The 21,882-nt window shown below is 35.9% G+C and overlaps 2 protein-coding genes across 4 annotated transcripts in view; both read right to left on the bottom strand.

Annotated features, from left to right (window-relative positions):
• The window catches only part of LOC109647153 (uncharacterized), a 20,582-nt gene extending 4,304 nt beyond the window's left edge, over nt 1-16,278 (bottom strand). Inside the window, exons 1-8 of one of the 2 annotated variants that reach the window (XM_069518975.1) lie at nt 15,895-16,278; nt 15,410-15,490; nt 15,055-15,211; nt 14,600-14,730; nt 13,842-14,083; nt 13,039-13,160; nt 12,795-12,925; nt 12,463-12,707 (exon numbers count right to left, since the gene is read on the bottom strand). In XM_069518975.1, the coding sequence (XP_069375076.1) occupies nt 12,463-12,707; nt 12,795-12,925; nt 13,039-13,160; nt 13,842-14,083; nt 14,600-14,730; nt 15,055-15,211; nt 15,410-15,490; nt 15,895-16,114 (1,329 nt within the window). In that variant the 5' untranslated portion in view covers nt 16,115-16,278. The remainder of the gene's footprint in view (nt 1-12,462; nt 12,708-12,794; nt 12,926-13,038; nt 13,161-13,841; nt 14,084-14,599; nt 14,731-15,054; nt 15,212-15,409; nt 15,491-15,894) is intronic. The other variant, XM_069518976.1, reaches the window with a different exon arrangement.
• LOC109646621 (uncharacterized) lies at nt 16,274-21,882 on the bottom strand. 2 transcript variants are annotated; one of them, XM_020112381.2, is made up of 9 exons: nt 21,550-21,882; nt 20,765-20,869; nt 20,124-20,321; nt 19,563-19,792; nt 19,408-19,472; nt 19,155-19,261; nt 18,744-18,976; nt 18,285-18,367; nt 16,274-18,205 (listed from the first exon to the last, which is right to left on the bottom strand). In XM_020112381.2, exons 1-9 carry the CDS (start codon nt 21,773-21,775, stop codon nt 17,248-17,250), a joined length of 2,205 nt encoding a protein of 734 aa, XP_019967940.2. In that variant the 5' UTR covers nt 21,776-21,882; the 3' UTR covers nt 16,274-17,247. The 2 variants fall into 2 exon arrangements, with proteins under 2 accessions (XP_019967940.2, XP_069375089.1); XM_069518988.1 differs by having other exon boundaries at nt 16,274-18,202; nt 21,550-21,881.

Raw genomic sequence — 21,882 nt, 5'->3', positions numbered from 1 at the left:
TCATATTTTGAGACGACATACTAACCTATGACTTTTCTATCATATTTTAAACGACATACTAACCTATGACTTTTTTATCATATTTTGAGACGACATACTAACCTATGACTTTTTATCATATTTTGAGACGACATGCTAACCTATGACTTTTTTATCATATTTCGGACGACATACTAACCTATGACTTTTTTATCATATTTTGAGACGACATACTAACCTATGACTTTTTTTATCAGTTTTCGGACGACATGCTAACCTATGACTTTTTTATCATATTTTGGACGACATGCTAACCTATGACTTTTTTATCATATTTTGAGACGACATACTAACCTATGACTTTTTATCATATTTTGGACGACATACTAACCTATGACTTTTTTTTATCATATTTTAGACGACATGCTAACCTATGACTTTTTATCATATTTCATACGACATGCTAACCTATGACTTTTCTATCATATTTTGAACGACATACTAACCTATGAATTTTTTATCAGTTTTCGGACGACATGCTAACCTATGACTTTTTATCATATTTTAAACGACATACTAACCTATGACTTTTCTATGATATTTTAAACGACATGCTAACCTATGACTTTTTTATCAGTTTTCGGACGACATACTAACCTATGACTTTTTTATCAGTTTTCGGAGGACATACTAACCTATGACTTTTTTATCATATTTTGAGACGACATGCTAACCTATGACTTTTTTATCAGTTTTCGGACGACATACTAACCTATGACTTTTTTATCATATTTTGAGACGACATACTAACCTATGACTTTTTTATCATATTTTGAGACGACATACTAACCTATGACTTTTCTATCATATTTTAAACGACATACTAACCTATGACTTTTTATCATATTTTGAGACGACATACTAACCTATGACTTTTTTATCATATTTTGAACGACATACTAACCTATGACTTTTTTATCAAAATTTAGACGACATTCTAACCTATGACTTTTTTTTATCATATTTCATACGACATATTAACCTATGACTTTTTTAAATCATATTTCATACGACATACTAACCTATGACTTTTTTATCATATTTCGGACGACATACTAACCTATGACTTTTTTATCAAATTTTAGACGACATACTAACCTATGACTTTTTTATCAGTTTTCGGACGACATGCTAACCTATGACTTTTCTATCATATTTTAGACGACATACTAACCTATGACTTTTTTATCAGTTTTCGGACGACATGCTAACCTATGACTTTTTTATCATATTTCAGACGACATACTAACCTATGACTTTTTTATCAGTTTTCGGACGACATGCTAACCTATGACTTTTCTATCATATTTCAGACGACATACTAACCTATGACTTTTCTATCATATTTTGAACGACATACTAACCTATGAATTTTTTATCAGTTTTCGGACGACATGCTAACCTATGACTTTTTATCATATTTTAAACGACATACTAACCTATGACTTTTCTATGATATTTTAAACGACATGCTAACCTATGACTTTTTTATCAGTTTTCGGACGACATACTAACCTATGACTTTTTATCATATTTTAAACGACATACTAACCTATGACCTTTTTTTCATATTTCTGACGACATACTAACCTTTGACTTTTTATCCGTTTTTGGACGACATGCTAACCTATGACTTTTCTATCATATTTTAAACGACATACTAACCTATGACTTTTCTATGATATTTTAAACGACATGCTAACCTATGACTTTTTTATCATATTTTGAGACGACATACTAACCTATGACTTTTTTATCATATTTTGAGACGACATACTAACCTATGACTTTTCTATCATATTTTAAACGACATACTAACCTATGACTTTTTTATCAGTTTTCGGACGACATGCTAACCTATGACTTTTCTATCATATTTCAGACGACATACTAACCTATGACTTTTTATCATATTTTGAGACGACATGCTAACCTATGACTTTTCTATCATATTTCAGACGACATACTAACCTATGACTTTTTTATCAGTTTTCGGACGACATGCTAAGCTATGACTTTTTTATCATATTTTGAGACGACATACTAACCTATGACTTTTTTTATCAGTTTTCGGACGACATGCTAACCTATGACTTTTTTTATCATATTTTGAGACGACATGCTAACCTATGACTTTTCTATCATATTTTAAACGACATACTAACCTATGACTTTTTTTATCACATTTTGGACGACATGCTAACCTATGACTTTTTTATCATATTTTGGACGACATGCTAACCTATGACTTTTTTATCATATTTTGGACGACATACTAACCTATGACTTTTTTATCATATTTTGAGACGACATACTAACCTATGACTTTTTTATCATATTTTGAGACGACATACTAACCTATGACTTTTTATCATATTTTGAGACGACATGCTAACCTATGACTTTTTTATCATATTTCAGACGACATACTAACCTATGACTTTTTATCATATTTAAGACGACATGCTAACCTATGACTTTTTTATCAGTTTTCGGACGACATGCTAACCTATGACTTTTTTATCATATTTCAGACGACATACTAACCTATGACTTTTTTATCAGTTTTCGGACGACATGCTAACCTATGACTTTTTTATCATATTTCAGACGACATACTAACCTATGACTTTTCTATCATATTTTGAACGACATACTAACCTATGAATTTTTTATCAGTTTTCGGACGACATGCTAACCTATGACTTTTTATCATATTTTAAACGACATACTAACCTATGACTTTTCTATGATATTTTAAACGACATGCTAACCTATGACTTTTTTATCAGTTTTCGGACGACATACTAACCTATGACTTTTCTATCATATTTTGAACGACATACTAACCTATGAATTTTTCATCAGTTTTCGGACGACATGCTAACCTATGACTTTTTATCATATTTTAAACGACATACTAACCTATGACATTTTTTTCATATTTCTGACGACATACTAACCTTTGACTTTTTATCCGTTTTTGGACGACATGCTAACCTATGACTTTTCTATCATATTTTAAACGACATACTAACCTATGACTTTTCTATGATATTTTAAACGACATGCTAACCTATGACTTTTTTATCAGTTTTCGGACGACATACTAACCTATGACTTTTTTATCATATTTTGAGACGACATACTAACCTATGACTTTTTTATCATATTTTGAGACGACATACTAACCTATGACTTTTCTATCATATTTTAAACGACATACTAACCTATGACTTTTTTATCATATTTTGAGACGACATACTAACCTATGACTTTTTATCATATTTTGAGACGACATGCTAACCTATGACTTTTTTATCATATTTCGGACGACATACTAACCTATGACTTTTTTATCATATTTTGAGACGACATACTAACCTATGACTTTTTTTATCAGTTTTCGGACGACATGCTAACCTATGACTTTTTTATCATATTTTGGACGACATGCTAACCTATGACTTTTTTATCATATTTTGAGACGACATACTAACCTATGACTTTTTATCATATTTTGGACGACATACTAACCTATGACTTTTTTTTATCATATTTTAGACGACATGCTAACCTATGACTTTTTATCATATTTCATACGACATGCTAACCTATGACTTTTCTATCATATTTTGAACGACATACTAACCTATGAATTTTTTATCAGTTTTCGGACGACATGCTAACCTATGACTTTTTATCATATTTTAAACGACATACTAACCTATGACTTTTCTATGATATTTTAAACGACATGCTAACCTATGACTTTTTTATCAGTTTTCGGACGACATACTAACCTATGACTTTTTTATCAGTTTTCGGAGGACATACTAACCTATGACTTTTTTATCATATTTTGAGACGACATGCTAACCTATGACTTTTTTATCAGTTTTCGGACGACATACTAACCTATGACTTTTTTATCATATTTTGAGACGACATACTAACCTATGACTTTTTTATCATATTTTGAGACGACATACTAACCTATGACTTTTCTATCATATTTTAAACGACATACTAACCTATGACTTTTTATCATATTTTGAGACGACATACTAACCTATGACTTTTTTATCATATTTTGAGACGACATACTAACCTATGACTTTTTATCATATTTTGAGACGACATGCTAACCTATGACTTTTTTATCATATTTCGGACGACATACTAACCTATGACTTTTTTATCATATTTTGAGACGACATACTAACCTATGACTTTTTTTATCAGTTTTCGGACGACATGCTAACCTATGACTTTTTTTATCATATTTTGAGACGACATGCTAACCTATGACTTTTCTATCATATTTTAAACGACATACTAACCTATGACTTTTTTATCACATTTTGGACGACATGCTAACCTATGACTTTTTTATCATATTTTGGACGACATGCTAACCTATGACTTTTTTATCATATTTTGAGACGACATACTAACCTATGACTTTTTATCATATTTTGGACGACATACTAACCTATGACTTTTTTTTATCATATTTTAGACGACATGCTAACCTATGACTTTTTATCATATTTCATACGACATGCTAACCTATGACTTTTTTATCATATGTTAGACGACATACTAACCTATGACTTTTTTATCATATTTCGGACGACATGCTAACCTTTGACTTTTTTAACATATTTTGAGACGACATACTAACCTATGACTTTTTTATCATATTTTAGACGACATACTAACCTATGACTTTTTATCATATTTCGGACGACATGCTAACCTTTGACTTTTTTAACATATTTTGAGACGACATGCTAACCTATGACTTTTTTATCATATTTTGAGACGACATACTAACCTATGACTTTTTTATCATATTTTGAGACGACATGCTAACCTATGACTTTTTTATCATATTTTGAGACGACATACTAACCTATGACTTTTTTATCATATTTTAAACGACATACTAACCTATGACTTTTTTATCATATTTCAGACGACATACTAACCTATGACTTTTTTATCAAATTTTAGACGACATGCCAACCTATGACTTTTTTATCATATTTTAGACAACATACTAACCTATGACATTTTTTTCATATTTCTGACGACATACTAACCTATGACTTTTTTATCCGTTTTCGGACGACATGCTAACCTATGACTTTTTTTATCATATTTCATACGACATATTAACCTATGACTTTTTTTAATCATATTTCACACGACATACTAACCTATGACTTTTTTAAATCATATTTCATACGACATACTAACCTATGACTTTTTTATCAAATTTTAGACGACATACTAACCTATGACTTTTCTATCATATTTTAGACGACATACTAACCTATGACTTTTTTAAATCATATTTCATACGACATGCTAACCTATGACTTTTTTATCATATTTTGAGACGACATACTAACCTATGACTTTTTATCATATTTTGGACGACATACTAACCTATGACTTTTTTTTATCATATTTTAGACGACATACTAACCTATGACTTTTTATCATATTTCATACGACATGCTAACCTATGACTTTTTTATCATATTTTAGACGACATACTAACCTATGACTTTTTATCATATTTCGGACGACATGCTAACCTTTGACTTTTTTAACATATTTTGAGACGACATGCTAACCTATGACTTTTTTATCATATTTTGAGACGACATGCTAACCTATGACTTTTTTATCATATTTTGAGACGACATACTAACCTATGACTTTTTATCATATTTCGGACGACATGCTAACCTATGACTTTTTTATCATATTTTAAACGACATACTAACCTATGACTTTTTTATCATATTTTGAGACGACATACTAACCTATGACTTTTTTATCATATTTTAAACGACATACTAACCTATGACTTTTTTATCATATTTCAGACGACATACTAACCTATGACTTTTTTATCAAATTTTAGACGACATGCCAACCTATGACTTTTTTATCATATTTTAGACAACATACTAACCTATGACATTTTTTTCATATTTCTGACGACATACTAACCTATGACTTTTTTATCATATTTCAGACGACATACTAACCTATGACTTTTTTATCATATTTTGAGACGACATGCTAACCTATGACTTTTTTATCATATTTTGAGACGACATACTAACCTATGACTTTTTTATCATATTTTAAACGACATACTAACCTATGACTTTTTTATCATATTTCAGACGACATACTAACCTATGACTTTTTTATCAAATTTTAGACGACATGCCAACCTATGACTTTTTTATCATATTTTAGACAACATACTAACCTAGGACATTTTTTTCATATTTCTGACGACATACTAACCTATGACTTTTTTATCATATTTCAGACGACATACTAACCTATGACTTTTTTATCATATTTTGAGACGACATGCTAACCTATGACTTTTTTATCATATTTTGAGACGACATACTAACCTATGACTTTTTTATCATATTTTAAACGACATACTAACCTATGACTTTTTTATCATATTTCAGACGACATACTAACCTATGACTTTTTTATCAAATTTTAGACGACATACTAACCTATGACTTTTTTATCATATTTTAGACAACATACTAACCTATGACATTTTTTTCATATTTCTGACGACATACTAACCTATGACTTTTTTTAATCATATTTCATACGACATACTAACCTATGACTTTTTTTTATCATATTTCATACGACATATTAACCTATGACTTTTTTAAATCATATTTCATACGACATACTAACCTATGACTTTTTTATCAAATTTTAGACGACATACTAACCTATGACTTTTCTATCATATTTTAGACGACATACTAACCTATGACTTTTTTATCAGTTTTCGGACGACATGCTAACCTATGACTTTTTATCATATTTTAAACGACATACTAACCTATGACTTTTTTATCAAATTTTAGACGACATACTAACCTATGACTTTTCTATCATATTTTAAACGACATACTAACCTATGACTTTTCTATGATATTTTAAACGACATGCTAACCTATGACTTTTTTATCAGTTTTCGGACGACATACTAACCTATGACTTTTTTATCATATTTTGAGACGAGATGCTAACCTATGACTTTTCTATCATATTTTAAACGACATACTAACCTATGACTTTTTATCATATTTTGAGACGACATACTAAACTATGACTTTTTTATCATATTTTGAGACGACATACTAACCTATGACTTTTTTATCATATTTTGAGACGAGATGCTAACCTATGACTTTTCTATCATATTTTAAACGACATACTAACCTATGACTTTTTATCATATTTTGAGACGACATACTAACCTATGACTTTTTATCATATTTTGAGACGACATACTAACCTATGACTTTTTTATCATATTTTGAGACGACATGCTAACCTATGACTTTTTTTATCATATTTTGAGACGACATACTAACCTATGACTTTTTTATCATATTTCAGACGACATACTAACCTATGACTTTTTTATCATATTTTAAACGACATACTAACCTATGACTTTTTTATCCGTTTTCGAACGACATGCTAACCTATGACTTTTTTATCATAATTCGGACGACATACTAACCTATGACTTTTTATCATATTTTGAGACGACATACTAACCTATGACTTTTTTATCAGTTTTCGGACGACATGCTAACCTATGACTTTTTTATCATATTTTGAACGACATGCTAACCTATGACTTTTCTATCATATTTTGAACGACATACTAACCTATGACTTTTCTATCATATTTTGAACGACATACTAACCTATGAATTTTTTTATCATATTTTAAACGACATGCTAACCTATGACTTTTTATCATATTTCATACGACATGCTAACCTATGACTTTTTATCATATTTTGAGACGACATACTAACCTATGACTTTTTATCATATTTTGAGACGACATACTAACCTATGACTTTTTTTATCATATTTTGAGACGACATACTAACCTATGACTTTTTATCCGTTTTCGGACGACATGCTAACCTATGACTTTTTTATCATATTTCAGACGACATACTAACCTATGACTTTTTTATCATATTTTCAGACGACATACTAACCTATGACTTTTTTATCATATTTTAAACGACATACTAACCTACGACTTTTTTATCATATTTTAAACGACATACTAACCTATGACTTTTTTATCAGTTTTCGGACGACATGCTAACCTATGACTTTTTTATCATATTTCAGACGACATACTAACCTATGACTTTTTTATCAGTTTTCGGACGACATGCTAACCTATGACTTTTTTATCATATTTCAGACGACATACTAACCTATGACTTTTTTATCATATTTTGAGACGACATGCTAACCTATGACATTTCTATCATATTTTGAACGACATACTAACCTATGAATTTTTTTATCATATTTTAGACGACATGCTAACCTATGACTTTTTATCATATTTCATACGACATACTAACCTATGACTTTTTTATCCGTTTTCGGACGACATGCTAACCTATGACTTTTCTATCATATTTTAAACGACATACTAACCTATGACCTTTTTATCATATTTTGAGACGACATACTAATCTATGACTTTTCTATCATATTTTAAACGACATGCTAACCTATGACCTTTTTATCATATTTTGAGACGACATGCTAACCTATGACTTTTTATCATATTTTGAGACGACATGCTAACCTATGACTTTTTTATCATATTTTGAGACGACATGCTAACCTATGACTTTTCTATCATATTTTAAACGACATACTAACCTATGGCTTTTTTATCATATTTTGAGACGACATACTAACCTATGACTTTTTTATCAGTTTTCGCACGACTTACTAACCTATGACTTTTTTTATCATATTTTGAGACGACATGCTAACCTATGACTTTTCTATCATATTTTAAACGACATACTAACCTATGACTTTTTTATCATATTTTGAGACGACATGCAAACGACATGCTAACCTATGACATTTTTATCATATTTTGAGACGACATGCTAACCTATGACATTTTTTTCATATTTCTGACGACATACTAACCTTTGACTTTTTATCCGTTTTTGGACGACATGCTAACCTATGACTTTTTATCATATTTTGAGACGACATACTAACCTATGACTTTTTTATCATATTTCGGACGACATACTAACCTATGACTTTTTTATCATATTTTGAGACGACATACTAACCTATGACTTTTTTGTCATATTTTGAGACGACATACTAACCTATGACTTTTTATCATATTTTGAGACGACATGCTAACCTATGACTTTTTATCATATTTTGAGACGACATGCTAACCTATGACTTTTTATCATATTTTGAGACGACATGCTAACCTATGACTTTTCTATCATATTTTAAACGACATACTAACCTATGACTTTTTTATCACATTTTGGACGACATGCTAACCTATGACTTTTTTATCATATTTTAAGATGACATACTAACCTATGACTTTTTTAATCATATTTCGGACGACATACTAACCTATGACTTTTTTTTAATCATATTTTGAGACGACATGCTAACCTATGACTTTTTATCCGTTTTCGGACGACATGCTAACCTATGACTTTTTATCCGTTTTCGGAAGACATACTAACCTATGACTTTTTTATCATATTTTAAACGACATACTAACCTATGACTTTTTTATCATATTTTAAACGACATTTCTATCATATTTTAGACGACATGCTAACCTATTACTTTTTTATCAAATTTTGAGACGACATGCTAACCTATGACTTTTTATCCGTTTTCGGACGACATACTAACCTATGACTTTTTTATCATATTTCGGACGACATGCTAACCTATGACTTTTTTATCATATTTTGGACGACATACTAACCTATGACTTTTTTATCATATTTTGAGACGACATGCTAACCTATGACTTTTTATCCGTTTTCGGACGACATGCTAACCTATGACTTTTTTATCATAATTCGGACGACATACTAACCTATGACTTTTTTATCATATTTTGAGACGACATACTAACCTATGACTTTTTTGTCATATTTTGAGACGACATACTAACCTATGACTTTTTTATCATATTTTGAGACGACATACTAACCTATGACTTTTTTATCACATTTTGGACGACATGCTAACCTATGACTTTTTTATCATATTTTAAGATGACATACTAACCTATGACTTTTTTAATCATATTTCGGACGACATACTAACCTATGACTTTTTTTTAATCATATTTTGAGACGACATGCTAACCTATGACTTTTTATCCGTTTTCGGACGACATGCTAACCTATGACTTTTTTATCATATTTTAAACGACATACTAACCTATGACCTTTTTGTCATATTTTGAGACGACATACTAACCTATGACTTTTTATCATATTTTGAGACGACATACTAACCTATGACTTTTTATCCGTTTTCGGACGACATGCTAACCTATGACTTTTTATCCGTTTTCGGACGACATGCTAACCTATGACTTTTTTATCATATTTTAAACGACATACTAACCTATGACTTTTTTATCATATTTTAAACGACATTTCTATCATATTTTAGACGACATGCTAACCTATGACTTTTTTATCAAATTTTGAGACGACATACTAACCTATGACTTTTCTATCATATTTTGGACGACATGCTAACCTATGACTTTTTTATCATAATTCGGACGACATACTAACCTATGACTTTTTTAACATATTTTGAGACGACATACTAACCTATGACTTTTTTATCATATTTCGGACGACATACTAACCTATGACTTTTGTATCATATTTTGAGACGACATACTAACCTATGACTTTTTATCATATTTTGAGACGACATGCTAACCTATGACTTTTTATCATATTTTGAGACGACATGCTAACCTATGACTTTTTTATCATATTTCGGACGACATACTAACCTATGACTTTTTTGTCATATTTTGAGACGACATACTAACCTATGACTTTTTATCATATTTTGAGACGACATGCTAACCTATGACTTTTTATCATATTTTGAGACGACATGCTAACCTATGACTTTTTTATCATATTTCGGACGACATACTAACCTATGACTTTTTATCATATTTTGAGACGACATACTAACCTATGACTTTTTATCATATTTTGAGATGACATGCTAACCTATGACTTTTTTATCATAATTCGGACGACATACTAACCTATGACTTTTCTATCATATTTTAAACGACATACTAACCTATGACTTTTCTATCATATTTTAGACGACATGCTAACCTATGACTTTTTTTATCAAATTTTGAGACGACATGCTAACCTATGACTTTTTATCCGTTTTCGGACGACATACTAACCTATGACTTTTTTATCATATTTCGGACGACATACTAACCTATGACTTTTTTAGCATATTTTGAGACGACATACTAACCTATGACTTTTTTATCATATTTTGAGACGACATACTAACCTATGACTTTTTATCATATTTTGAGACGACATGCTAACCTATGACTTTTTTATCATATTTCGGACGACATACTAACCTATGACTTTTTTATCCGTTTTCGGACGACATGCTAACCTATGACTTTTTTATCATAATTCGGACGACATACTAACCTATGACTTTTCTATCATATTTTAAACGACATACTAACCTATGACTTTTTTATCATATTTTGGACGACATACTAACCTATGACTTTTTATCATATTTTAGATGACATGCTAACCTATGACTTTTTTATCATATTTTGAGACGACATGCTAACCTATGACTTTTTATCATATTTTGAGACGACATGCTAACCTATGACTTTTTTATCATATTTTGAGACGACATACTAACCTATGACTTTTCTATCATATTTTAAACGACATACTAACCTATGGCTTTTTTACCATATTTTGAGACGACATACTAACCTATGACTTTTTTTATCATATTTTGAGACGACATACTAACCTATGACTTTTTTATCAGTTTTCGGACGACTTACTAACCTATGACTTTTTTTATCATATTTTGAGACGACATGCTAACCTATGACTTTTCTATCATATTTTAAACGACATACTAACCTATGACTTTTTTTATCATATTTTGAGACGACATGCTAACCTATGACTTTTCTATCATATTTTAAACGACATACTAACCTATGACTTTTTTATCATATTTTGAGACGACATACTAACCTATGACTTTTTTATCATATTTCAGACGACATGCTAACCTATGACTTTTTTTTATCATATTTCATACGACAATCTAACCTATGACTTTTTTATCAAATTTCGGGCGACATGCGAAACTATGATTTTTCTAAATCAAATTTCATACGACATGCTTCAACATTATTATCAGTATTGTAATATTACAAACTTCAACAGTATTTACCTTCTGTTTGATGTAGAGGAGGGTTCTTTCAATCCCAGTGGACTTCAGGGTCCTGCAGATGTCCTCTGGTGTCAGAGTCCTCACTTTGAGCCTCTGGAGTTTCCTGCTCCTGTCAGATTTGAACACGTCAAACATTTTGATGTCTCCAGTCAGTTGAGGGAAGGTGGACTTCAATAGGTCCAGAAAGGCCGGCTCCTGAAGTCCTCGAGGACACTTCAGGTGCTGGACTGAGGATTTCATTAACACTGAAAGAGAGAGAAACACATTAGACAAGCTAAACACTTAGATAAAAAGTATTACATGAGGAGTCAGTTAATATCTTTTACATTTACCACTTTTTGAGAGCACGTCTGAGGGAGAATCTTCCACCAAGCAGATTCTGAGAGAGTGATGAGCAGGTGCTTCACCAAGCCGAGGTCGACCACGCCTCCTCTTCTCAGACTGATCTCTGGCAGATGACGAGCTGGAAGACAATTGACAGAAATCTATATTTTTTACATTTTCATTATAAGACATTATTTGAAAGTATATTTTAAATGTAATGTTTAATAAGAATCATTTCTTCTAAAATTTTACCTCTCGTACATTTCGGTTTGATCGCCCGCCGGCATCACAGAGCTGGACGCAGAGTCTCTGGCGGCGTCTTTTCTCTGTAGAGGATGAAGATCTCCACTGCTGGTCTGACGATCATCTCCGCTCTGTAAAAGAAGAGTTCACAAACAACTTTCAGGAAAAACAACAAAATCACGGCAGCTATATTTTCTTCTTCACTTCACACTCAAACATGTCATTGTGTTCAGTGATTTGTCCGATTGTTTGTATTTTGTACTTTTTGTCTTTGTATATTATAAAAAGTTGTTACGTAAATATGAATTTCTCTGTCTTGTCTTTTTGCTTTATGCTTATTTATATTGCTTTTACTTGTGTTTTTTGGTTTTTGCATTTTCCATGTGTGTGTCTGAGCTCATACTTTTTATACGTGTCTATTTGTTATTTGTATGATTTTCACCATCAACCTGTCAGTGACTGCAGATGAGGAATAACCTATGTGAATAAATCTGTCACATTTGCACATTAAACATATGGACACATGTTCATTAATGTTAACGAAGAACAAAATTAAATAAAGATAAATAAACATTGGCCCGAGTGGTGTGATACTTTCCAATCAGGAGATAAGCACATATGAAAAGGGGCAACGTGATATGAATTATACCCTGATGGTATTAACATGTCACAACACTGCAGAAAACATATGTAACTGAACAGAAGTTAACTGGTCTTTTCACGTTTATATTTTACTAATGGATGGGATCAGATCGGTACCAAAAAAACTAAATGAAATAAAAACAACGAAAGGACTGTGAATGAAATCAAACCTTCGGACGGATGTAGAGGGCGGAGTTTCCTGCTCCGGTCGACCTGATGCTCCGGTGGATCTCCTCAGGTGTCAGCGTCCTGACTTTCAGACGCTGCAGCCTCCTGCTCCTGTCGGTCGTGAAGACGTCAAACGGTTGATCGGCCGCCAGCTGAGGGAAGGTGGACCTGAGCAGGTGCAGAAAGTCCGTCTCCTGGAGACCACGAGGACACTGCAGCTGCTGCAGCGGACTTTTCTGAAACACTGGAGCAGAGGAAACGTCTTCATGAGCCGAAGAATCAAACTGGAACCAAGACCTGAAGATTCCACTTTGATTATTTATCCACTTATATTTATCACAGTTTAAAATGTTCCATGATAAAAGCTGAGATTAGATTTATACAGAACACAAACATCAACACTTAATTATATAGATATGGAGAAACGTCAGGGAAACTAACGAATCAATCATTGCATGATATTTATATATTATTGGGTATCGTTCCTTTTCATTTGAAGTTTTTTTTTGTTTGGATCAATCTTTAGTTCTTTGGACTAAAAATGAACAAAATAATAAGAAGCTCAAACCATCAAATATTTCGGAGGTTATTCTATAGTTTTCTCTAAAAAATTTTTTCCATTATTTTTCGAACAAGTGTCCTATGTTTAAAATGTGGGTGTGTAAATTCAGTCCAGGAGATCCACACAGCAGCCCATCGTGATAAATCCCAGAAGTCCCCTTTAAATAATTATCTGTCAGGTGAAGTGCCTGAAACCAACCGTTGGTCGTGAGCACGTCTGTGTTCGAGTCCTCCAGGATGCGGATCTTGAGATCCACGTGGTTCTGTGTGTCGATGATTCGAGGTCGGCCAGGCTTCCTCCTGCCAGACTGAACTCTGGGTGAACACGAACTGTTGATGACAAAATAACATCAGTTGTGTTTGATCATATTTCTATAATTAAATATACACTACATGGCCAGAAGTATGTGGACACTGCATTATACTCATGTTTATAAAGTAGAACACATTTTAGGATTAAAACATTAGTTTCTAACAAGCGACCGCTATTATTCTGCATTCTCACACAGCTTCACAGAACTTATTTGACCCAAGATGTAAAAATCTAAACCGTTATTTCTCATCATCACCAGCAAAGTGTTGTAGCATTAAGATTTTCCTTCATTGAGTGTCCAACTGTCCAAATAATCTCCAGGTCGTAATAAGATTTGTAACCTTGATGGTATTTGATAATCTGGGTCTTGCACATCTTCTTGTTTCTTTCTGGAGCTTGTCGTTGGTTTCATGTGCTCCTCTTCATCTTCACCCCCGTCATCATCATCATCGTCACCGTCGTACCAGAGGAGGCCGAGACTCCCACTGTCTTCCACATCTGGACAGAACAAAAAATGTTCTGGTTCATTAGGAAGCTACGGCCGTAATAATATCAATAATGATATCAATAACAATAATAATATGAACTCTCCTCAGACCTGAACCATCACAAGAAGAATCTGTGCCTGACTGAGCTTTAACAGATGTCATCAGAGGACCTGACCTCTGTGTCCCGTGGGACAGAGTGAGGACATACCTGGCTGCTGTGTGTGCTGCTCTTCCTCCTCCTCCTCATCTTCCTCTTCATTTATAACAACCACATCGCTGGCGTCCACATCTGGGTTCAGAGTTTACAAGTAAACTTAAACAATTATTTTAAAAGCAAAGCAGAGACAGAATAAAGACTTACGTTTCTGCTCTTCTTGACAGAAATGTCAGAAACCGTAAATCACATCATTAAAGTTCAAATTTTACTTTTTTTTTTTTAAATGAACTTCCACAAACAGCAGCTGAATAAAGAGTCAAGGGGAAAAAAACTCATGAACCAAATGTTAGAAAAGCAAATGACATGAAAATCTGTCCTGAGATTGTTGTTGTGCATCCAGAACGTGACGTCATGATTTGTGGTTGCAACGACAGAGGCCACCATGTTGACGTGAGTGTAACCAGGAAGTGGGCGAGTCAGAGAGTAAACGTGCTTTAGATCTTTCACGTGTTTGACGAACGTGCGGATGTTCTGACCTCTTCGCTCCAGTTTGACCCGCGGCTGCAGCAGCGCCTCCAGCTGCCTCCTCTGCCGCTCCACCTGCAGCCTGAAGCCCGCAGCCTCCTCCTCGTACCCGGACACGGTTCTCTCCACCACCGCCAAGATCTCCCGGGCGGCGGTGCTCAGCTTCTCGGTGATGATGCCTCTCAGGATGTCGCTCTTCGTCATGTCCCCGGAGCTTCTGCTCGTCCACATGTCGTCACGTCTGTTTATGGTTCGATCGCCGTGAGGAGACTTGTTCCAGGTTTTGGTGCAGCCGCAAAACCCGTCCGACTGGAAACCACCAGGAGCGCATCAGTTCCACGTTGTTGATAAAAACTCTGGCAGGAACGTTTAAATAAAATCCATCACACATTTGATTTTTAATTGATTTTTTTATTTTTTTTAAATTTACATATAAAAAAAAACGGGTTTAATCCAACACAGCTGAGAAACGTCAGAGCATCTTCACTTACTAATTAAAAACCAAGAAAACTTTTAAGAAAACCAGGTTTCAATAAACTGGAAGTTTTAATCTGGTTTAGGTTGCGTTAGTTAAAAAACCAGTCGATCACATTCATCACAGTTTAACAGCACTTTCTGCTCCGTGCTCCTGAACGAGCACTTCATTAGGAACACCTTCATTTCTGAGTCAATAAAACATCAACAGAAACTCACCAATGTTTTTTTCAAACACTTAACATAAGCTTCGTGGAACGTCAAAGTTAAAGATACTTTCCTGCTGTAGACAAAATATAAATCATTTTTTAAGTTTGAATTTCAAACACTAGGAGCTTGTGCACAAGAAACCTTCTTTTACTTATTTTTATTCCACACGCTGACGTCAGAATCGGTGTAATCTGATAATCTGAATGTACAAAAAAAACAAATAAACTGTTCAATCTTTCATTTTGTCACCTCATGAAAGTTCTCTTAAAAGCCAGCGATTTGATCACGTAGGCAACATATGTTGTTTGATTTACAGCAAGAGTGGATTCATCCTCTGCAGAATATAGTCCCAGATCAATTCCATAATATATAAACTAAATATTTGTGGATTATTTCTGGTGTTTTCTTCCCTAATAAAAAAACTGGTCTAACATCACAACTTCAGTTTAACAGTTCAAAAATAAATGCTTGAGCTTGAGGCTTTTTTGTAGATTCGCTGACAATAAGAAAAATACAGAACACGTCGACATTTACGCAGCATCGAGCATCACAGAACACATTTCTGAACAAACTTTGTTCAAACTGACAAAAACTGAGAAGTTGCGACACTTTCAGCTTCTCGGATAGCAGCAGTTAAAGTTCTGATGAACAGTTGTGTGGCCGAGCTGCAGACGGTGGATTTATAACGTGCGGATCTTGATGGAAGTCATCAGCTTCGACTTGGACGAGAACTCTCTGCTGCGTTTGCCGCCGGTGCTGTGGTTCTTCACGTGTGCCCGCAGCTTCCAGGACGTGTGGAACTTTTTGCTGCAGATTTCGCAGACGTGTGATTGCGCTCTCGCTGCCAAGCTGCTCGAGTGAGTGCACATGTGCTGGGATAAAGTTGCGAAGCAGCGGTAAGACTTCGCACACACGTTGCAGCTGTACGGTTTCTTGTCCGAGTGCGTCAAACGGTGAAGTTTGAGCTGACACTTTGAGGAAAAGGATTTTTGACAAACATCACACACGTGCGACGTCTTGACGGCGTGGATCATCATGTGAGCGTTCAGCATAGAGAACTCAATGAACAATTTGTGGCAGATCTTACATTTGTACGACTTCTCTCCGTTGTGTCGTGCGATGTGTCCCTTCAGGCCGTTGGTGGAGAGGAACAACTTTCCACAGATGTGACAGTCGTGAGTCTTCTGGTGACTCTCAAGGTGTTGCCTCAGCTCCTCTGCAGACTCTGAACGTTCTCCACAAACTCCACAGAGCTGCGCCGGATTGTCCACGTGACTCCAGGCGTGTTTGATCACAAAGCGCACTGACCGATGCACAGCTCCACAGACTTTACAGGACGGAAGAACCTTACCGTCGGAAGTTAACGCCCATGGAAACGATGCCGGTGGAGAAGGCAGGCTCCTCTTTGTTTTGGCATCTGATCGTTTGGCTCGTCGCTTCAGTGTCTCCCGTAATTCTTTATTCCTCAGACTCTTCTCACTTCTGTCTCGTTTCTCAATCGTCTCGTCTTCTTCCCTCTCGCTCTCAGAAACGAGCAGAGACCAATGACCCAGCGGCTCGTTATCGCTTTCACTTGTTCTAATGTCCTCGTCTTCTTGTCCTTGTGACGTTGAGCTGCTGGACCGAATGTCCTCTCTGCTGCCAGGACACAAAGAAGAGAGTTAGGACACTGTGAAGAAGTGAGAGCCTTACAGACTCAATGTTCATCATGACTCACCCGAGTCTGGTTTCATCAGCAGCGTCCACTCCTCCCTGCAGGCGACAAATCATTTCCTTGCTGGATTGAGCTTCTTCTGGAGCCTGAGTTTAGAGAAAATGTCTTAGTTTAAAACACAGACACAAGAAAAGACTGAAAAATATAAATCCTGGACGTCCAATCAAACCCCGTCATCTAAACACGAAGAGAACAAGTCAATAAACATGCTTCACACACGGAGCTGAACTCGGTACTTTAGAGAAACAGACTGTAAATGAAGATGGATGACAAGGTCCCGCCCATACACATGCTCGACCAATCCTGAGTCAGTCTCAGCTGTCAATCTTAACGTCTTAGTCCATTTTTATATCATCAGATAACTCATTAAAACAAACTGATCACATGACTGCTGTGTTTTTGTTTACAGCACAACGACACTGGCTCTTTACTGACTTCATGACTCAAACTGAATGTTTTCACCTTTAGTCGGATGTAAAGAGATGAACGGCCACAACTCCTGCTGCTCCTGAGGATCTCCTCTGGCGTCAGAGTCTCGACAATCAGAGGATGAAGTTTCTTCTTTATACTGGACGTAAAGATGTCAAACGGTCTATCTCCTGCCAGCTGAGGGAATGTGGACCTGAGCAGCTGCAGGAAGTCCGTCTCCTGGAGACCATGAGGACACTGCAGCTGTAGTGGGGACGTCTGAAATACTGAAGGGAAACAAAGGAGGGTCTTCACAGTTACAACGTTCCTGGTTCATCATGTTGATATTGACATGTGGGAATAAACTTATTGTAATGTCGTCCTCTGTCTCACACTGGCAAAATGTTTGATCTTATTCTTTACATTGTACCTTTACATCACATAGAACAGAAGAATTAAAAGTACCTTCATTTGAGAGCTTCATGGTCTCAGGGTCCTCCAGGATTCGCAGCTTGAGATTGATGGGGTTCAATGTTTCCTTGATCTGAGGCATCGAGCTGTCAGACGGAACTCTGGGCAACAACAACCAAAGCAAAAGAGGTTAGAGGCAGAGTCAAGAAGAAATAAACTTAGCAGTCTGTACTGTTTTGTTCTTGTGAATAATTTCTTGTGTTCGGGGACCGTTCAGAGGATTACTATCGTTAAAAGCAGGACGTACCCTGAGTGACAGGACGGAGAGTCGGCAGCTGCATCTTCTCTCTGTGACGGACGAAACTCTTGATTCTGAAACACCAAAAGAAACTCAGTAAAAATGGCAAACATATCAAATGATCGGACACGTCGTGAGTTCCTAACCGAGACAAACTGCTGCACCTTTATTCGGATGTAGAGGGCGGAGTTTCCGTTGGACTTGATGCTCCTGTCGATCTCCTCCGGCGTCAGCGTCTGGACCTTCAGTGGGAGCAGCTTCCTGCTCCTGTCGGTGGTGAAGAAATCAAAGTCGGCCACCAGCTGAGGAAAAGTGGACCTGAGCAGCTGCAGGAAGTCCGTCTCCTGGAGACCACGAGGACACTGCAGCTGACGTAGAGGGTACTTCCGATACACTGGAACACGCAGGAGAACAATCAGGTAAAAATGTCTGAGCTACATGAACAAAAGGCTTTAATCTTATCAGCTGAACTTTTCACATTAAAACTGCAAAGAGCTTCTCAGAGTTGTGCTTTGGATGTGGAGGGAAGACCTCAGTACATTTTGTTGTGGACTTGAATCAATGGGCGGGTTCAGGAATCCTTTCTCTTTCTTTAACCCATTTAGACCTGATGTAACGTGTGTTCCTTTAGGACCAGGGGTTTACGTGCTGAACACGTGACGTCAGGTCAATCTCTGGAAACATTCAATGCTTCTCTCTGGACGTCTGAGGTGATTTAAACTCACCTTTACGAGAGAGGACGTTTATCCCCGAGTCCCCCAGGATGCGGATTCTGAGATCCACGTGGTTCTGTGCTTCACTAAACTCCGTGATTGGTTCCTCGTCCTTTGTGGGCGTCGATGAAGCTCGCTCAGGTGACTCCTCCTCCTCGGTGTATTCTCCGGTGAAGCAGGGGAGACTCATTCCTCCGTCCGCCTCCGCACCTTAACACAAACATTTATCTGTGACTTTACATTTTTCATTCATATACAACAATGTAAATCTGTCAGATATTAAGACCAACGTGTTAAAAAGCAGGTTGAAGAGTAAAGCTGAAGATCAGTTAAAAAGACTTAAAGTTATTAAAACCAGAGTTTATCTTGAAACAGAGTTTAGTAGATTTGTTACAGCAGCAGCTACTCTGGTTCAGGAAGCAGAGGATCGTGGGTAATATCCAGCGTTCAGTTGTGTTTCGGTTCAGTGGTAACACACAGTCAGAGCTCAGCACATCGATAGACTTTGTTTCTCTACATTAAAACCACTTCATCACTTGGACAGGGAGCGCAACAGAATGAATCGCCACACGGGCCTGTAGAGGGCGCTGTTGTCCAAAAACAGTTACACAGTGTTGATTTCAATTCAAGTGTCCGGTCGCTCCGAGACGTACTCAGCTCATATTTGTGCTGCTGCTCCTTCTCTTGAACAGGTTCTCCACTTCCTGACAGCTCCTCCTCCGGTGGCGGCTCGGAGATGGGAAACAGCTGCTGGGCATCTGCATCAGAGGAAACAGTTTATATAGTCATCGGGTATCAACCGTCGCTCTCTGGACCGCCCACTCCGGACATTTCTGTATCTGCATTTCTCTGCAGCGTTTTGTGCGTATAAATACAGAAATTATATATATTTACAACCTCAGACTGTTCTATCATAATTATTTCAATGATCATCCACAGAGATACAAATTATTTCACCGGTGAAACGAAGCGTCTGTGTAATTTCTCTTGTATATTCGGATCCTGGTGATTTAAAGGTCCAGTGAGTAAGATTTGGGTGAAAAGAATCTATTGACATTAAATAAAATAATCTGTGATGTTTTCATTCGTGTGTTTAATCTAAATTAAAGTTTCCTCTAACACAGAACTTTATATTTAAATACTTGATATTTACACCAGGAGCCTCTCTACTGAGGCAGCCATGTTGGTTTTTTACAGTAACACAAACACAGTTTGAGTTTCATGACACCTGAAGCGTCCACAGGTTCTCCTTCATGTTTGGAAGTGGAGGGCGAGGTGAGGGGTGTTCAGCTGCAACAGGACGCTTCACCACTAGATGTCACTACATCCCACACACTGGCACTTTAACACTTCAACTCAACAGGAACGTGAAGTGACCGCGTTTGAAAACGTTCGGTGTTGGACGTGAGGTTAAAGTTGTTTCGTGTCGGACACCGACCTCTTCGCTCCAGTTTGACCCGCGGCTGCAGCAGCGCCTCCAGCTGCCTCCTCTGCCGCTCCACCTGCAGCCTGAAGCCCGCGGCCTCCTCCTCGTACCCGGACACGGTTCTCTCCACCGCCGCTAAGATCTCCCGGGCGGCGGTGCTCAGCTTCTCGGTGATGATGCCTCTCAGGACGTCGCTCTTCGACATGTCCCCGGTCCGGTGTTCAGCCACCGGCTCCATGTTGAGACCGCGGACACGACGGAGCAGCTCCTACTCCTGCAGAAAACTCGCGGGAATGATTCACCCGCCACTTCCGCTTCCTGCCGCTGGTACGGCCACGAATTCTG

Source organism: Paralichthys olivaceus, chromosome 22 (genome assembly GCF_024713975.1).
Source record: "Paralichthys olivaceus isolate ysfri-2021 chromosome 22, ASM2471397v2, whole genome shotgun sequence".
NCBI lineage: Eukaryota > Metazoa > Chordata > Actinopteri > Pleuronectiformes > Paralichthyidae > Paralichthys > Paralichthys olivaceus.
Note: the sequence above shows the minus strand (reverse complement) of the source record. Positions and strands in the feature narration are given on the sequence as shown.

Excerpts from the sequence above, each read along its gene's own strand:
- LOC109646621 (XM_020112381.2), bottom strand. The coding sequence starts at position 21,775 with ATGGAGCCGGTGGCTGAACACCGGACCGGGGACATGTCGAAGAGCGAC. Across the intron at positions 18,368-18,743 it reads CTCTTTACATCCGACTAAAG|GCTCCAGAAGAAGCTCAATC; the intron begins GTGAAAACATTC and ends CTCTAAACTCAG. Across the intron at positions 18,206-18,284 it reads GCTGATGAAACCAGACTCGG|CAGAGAGGACATTCGGTCCA; the intron begins GTGAGTCATGAT and ends GTGTCCTGGCAG.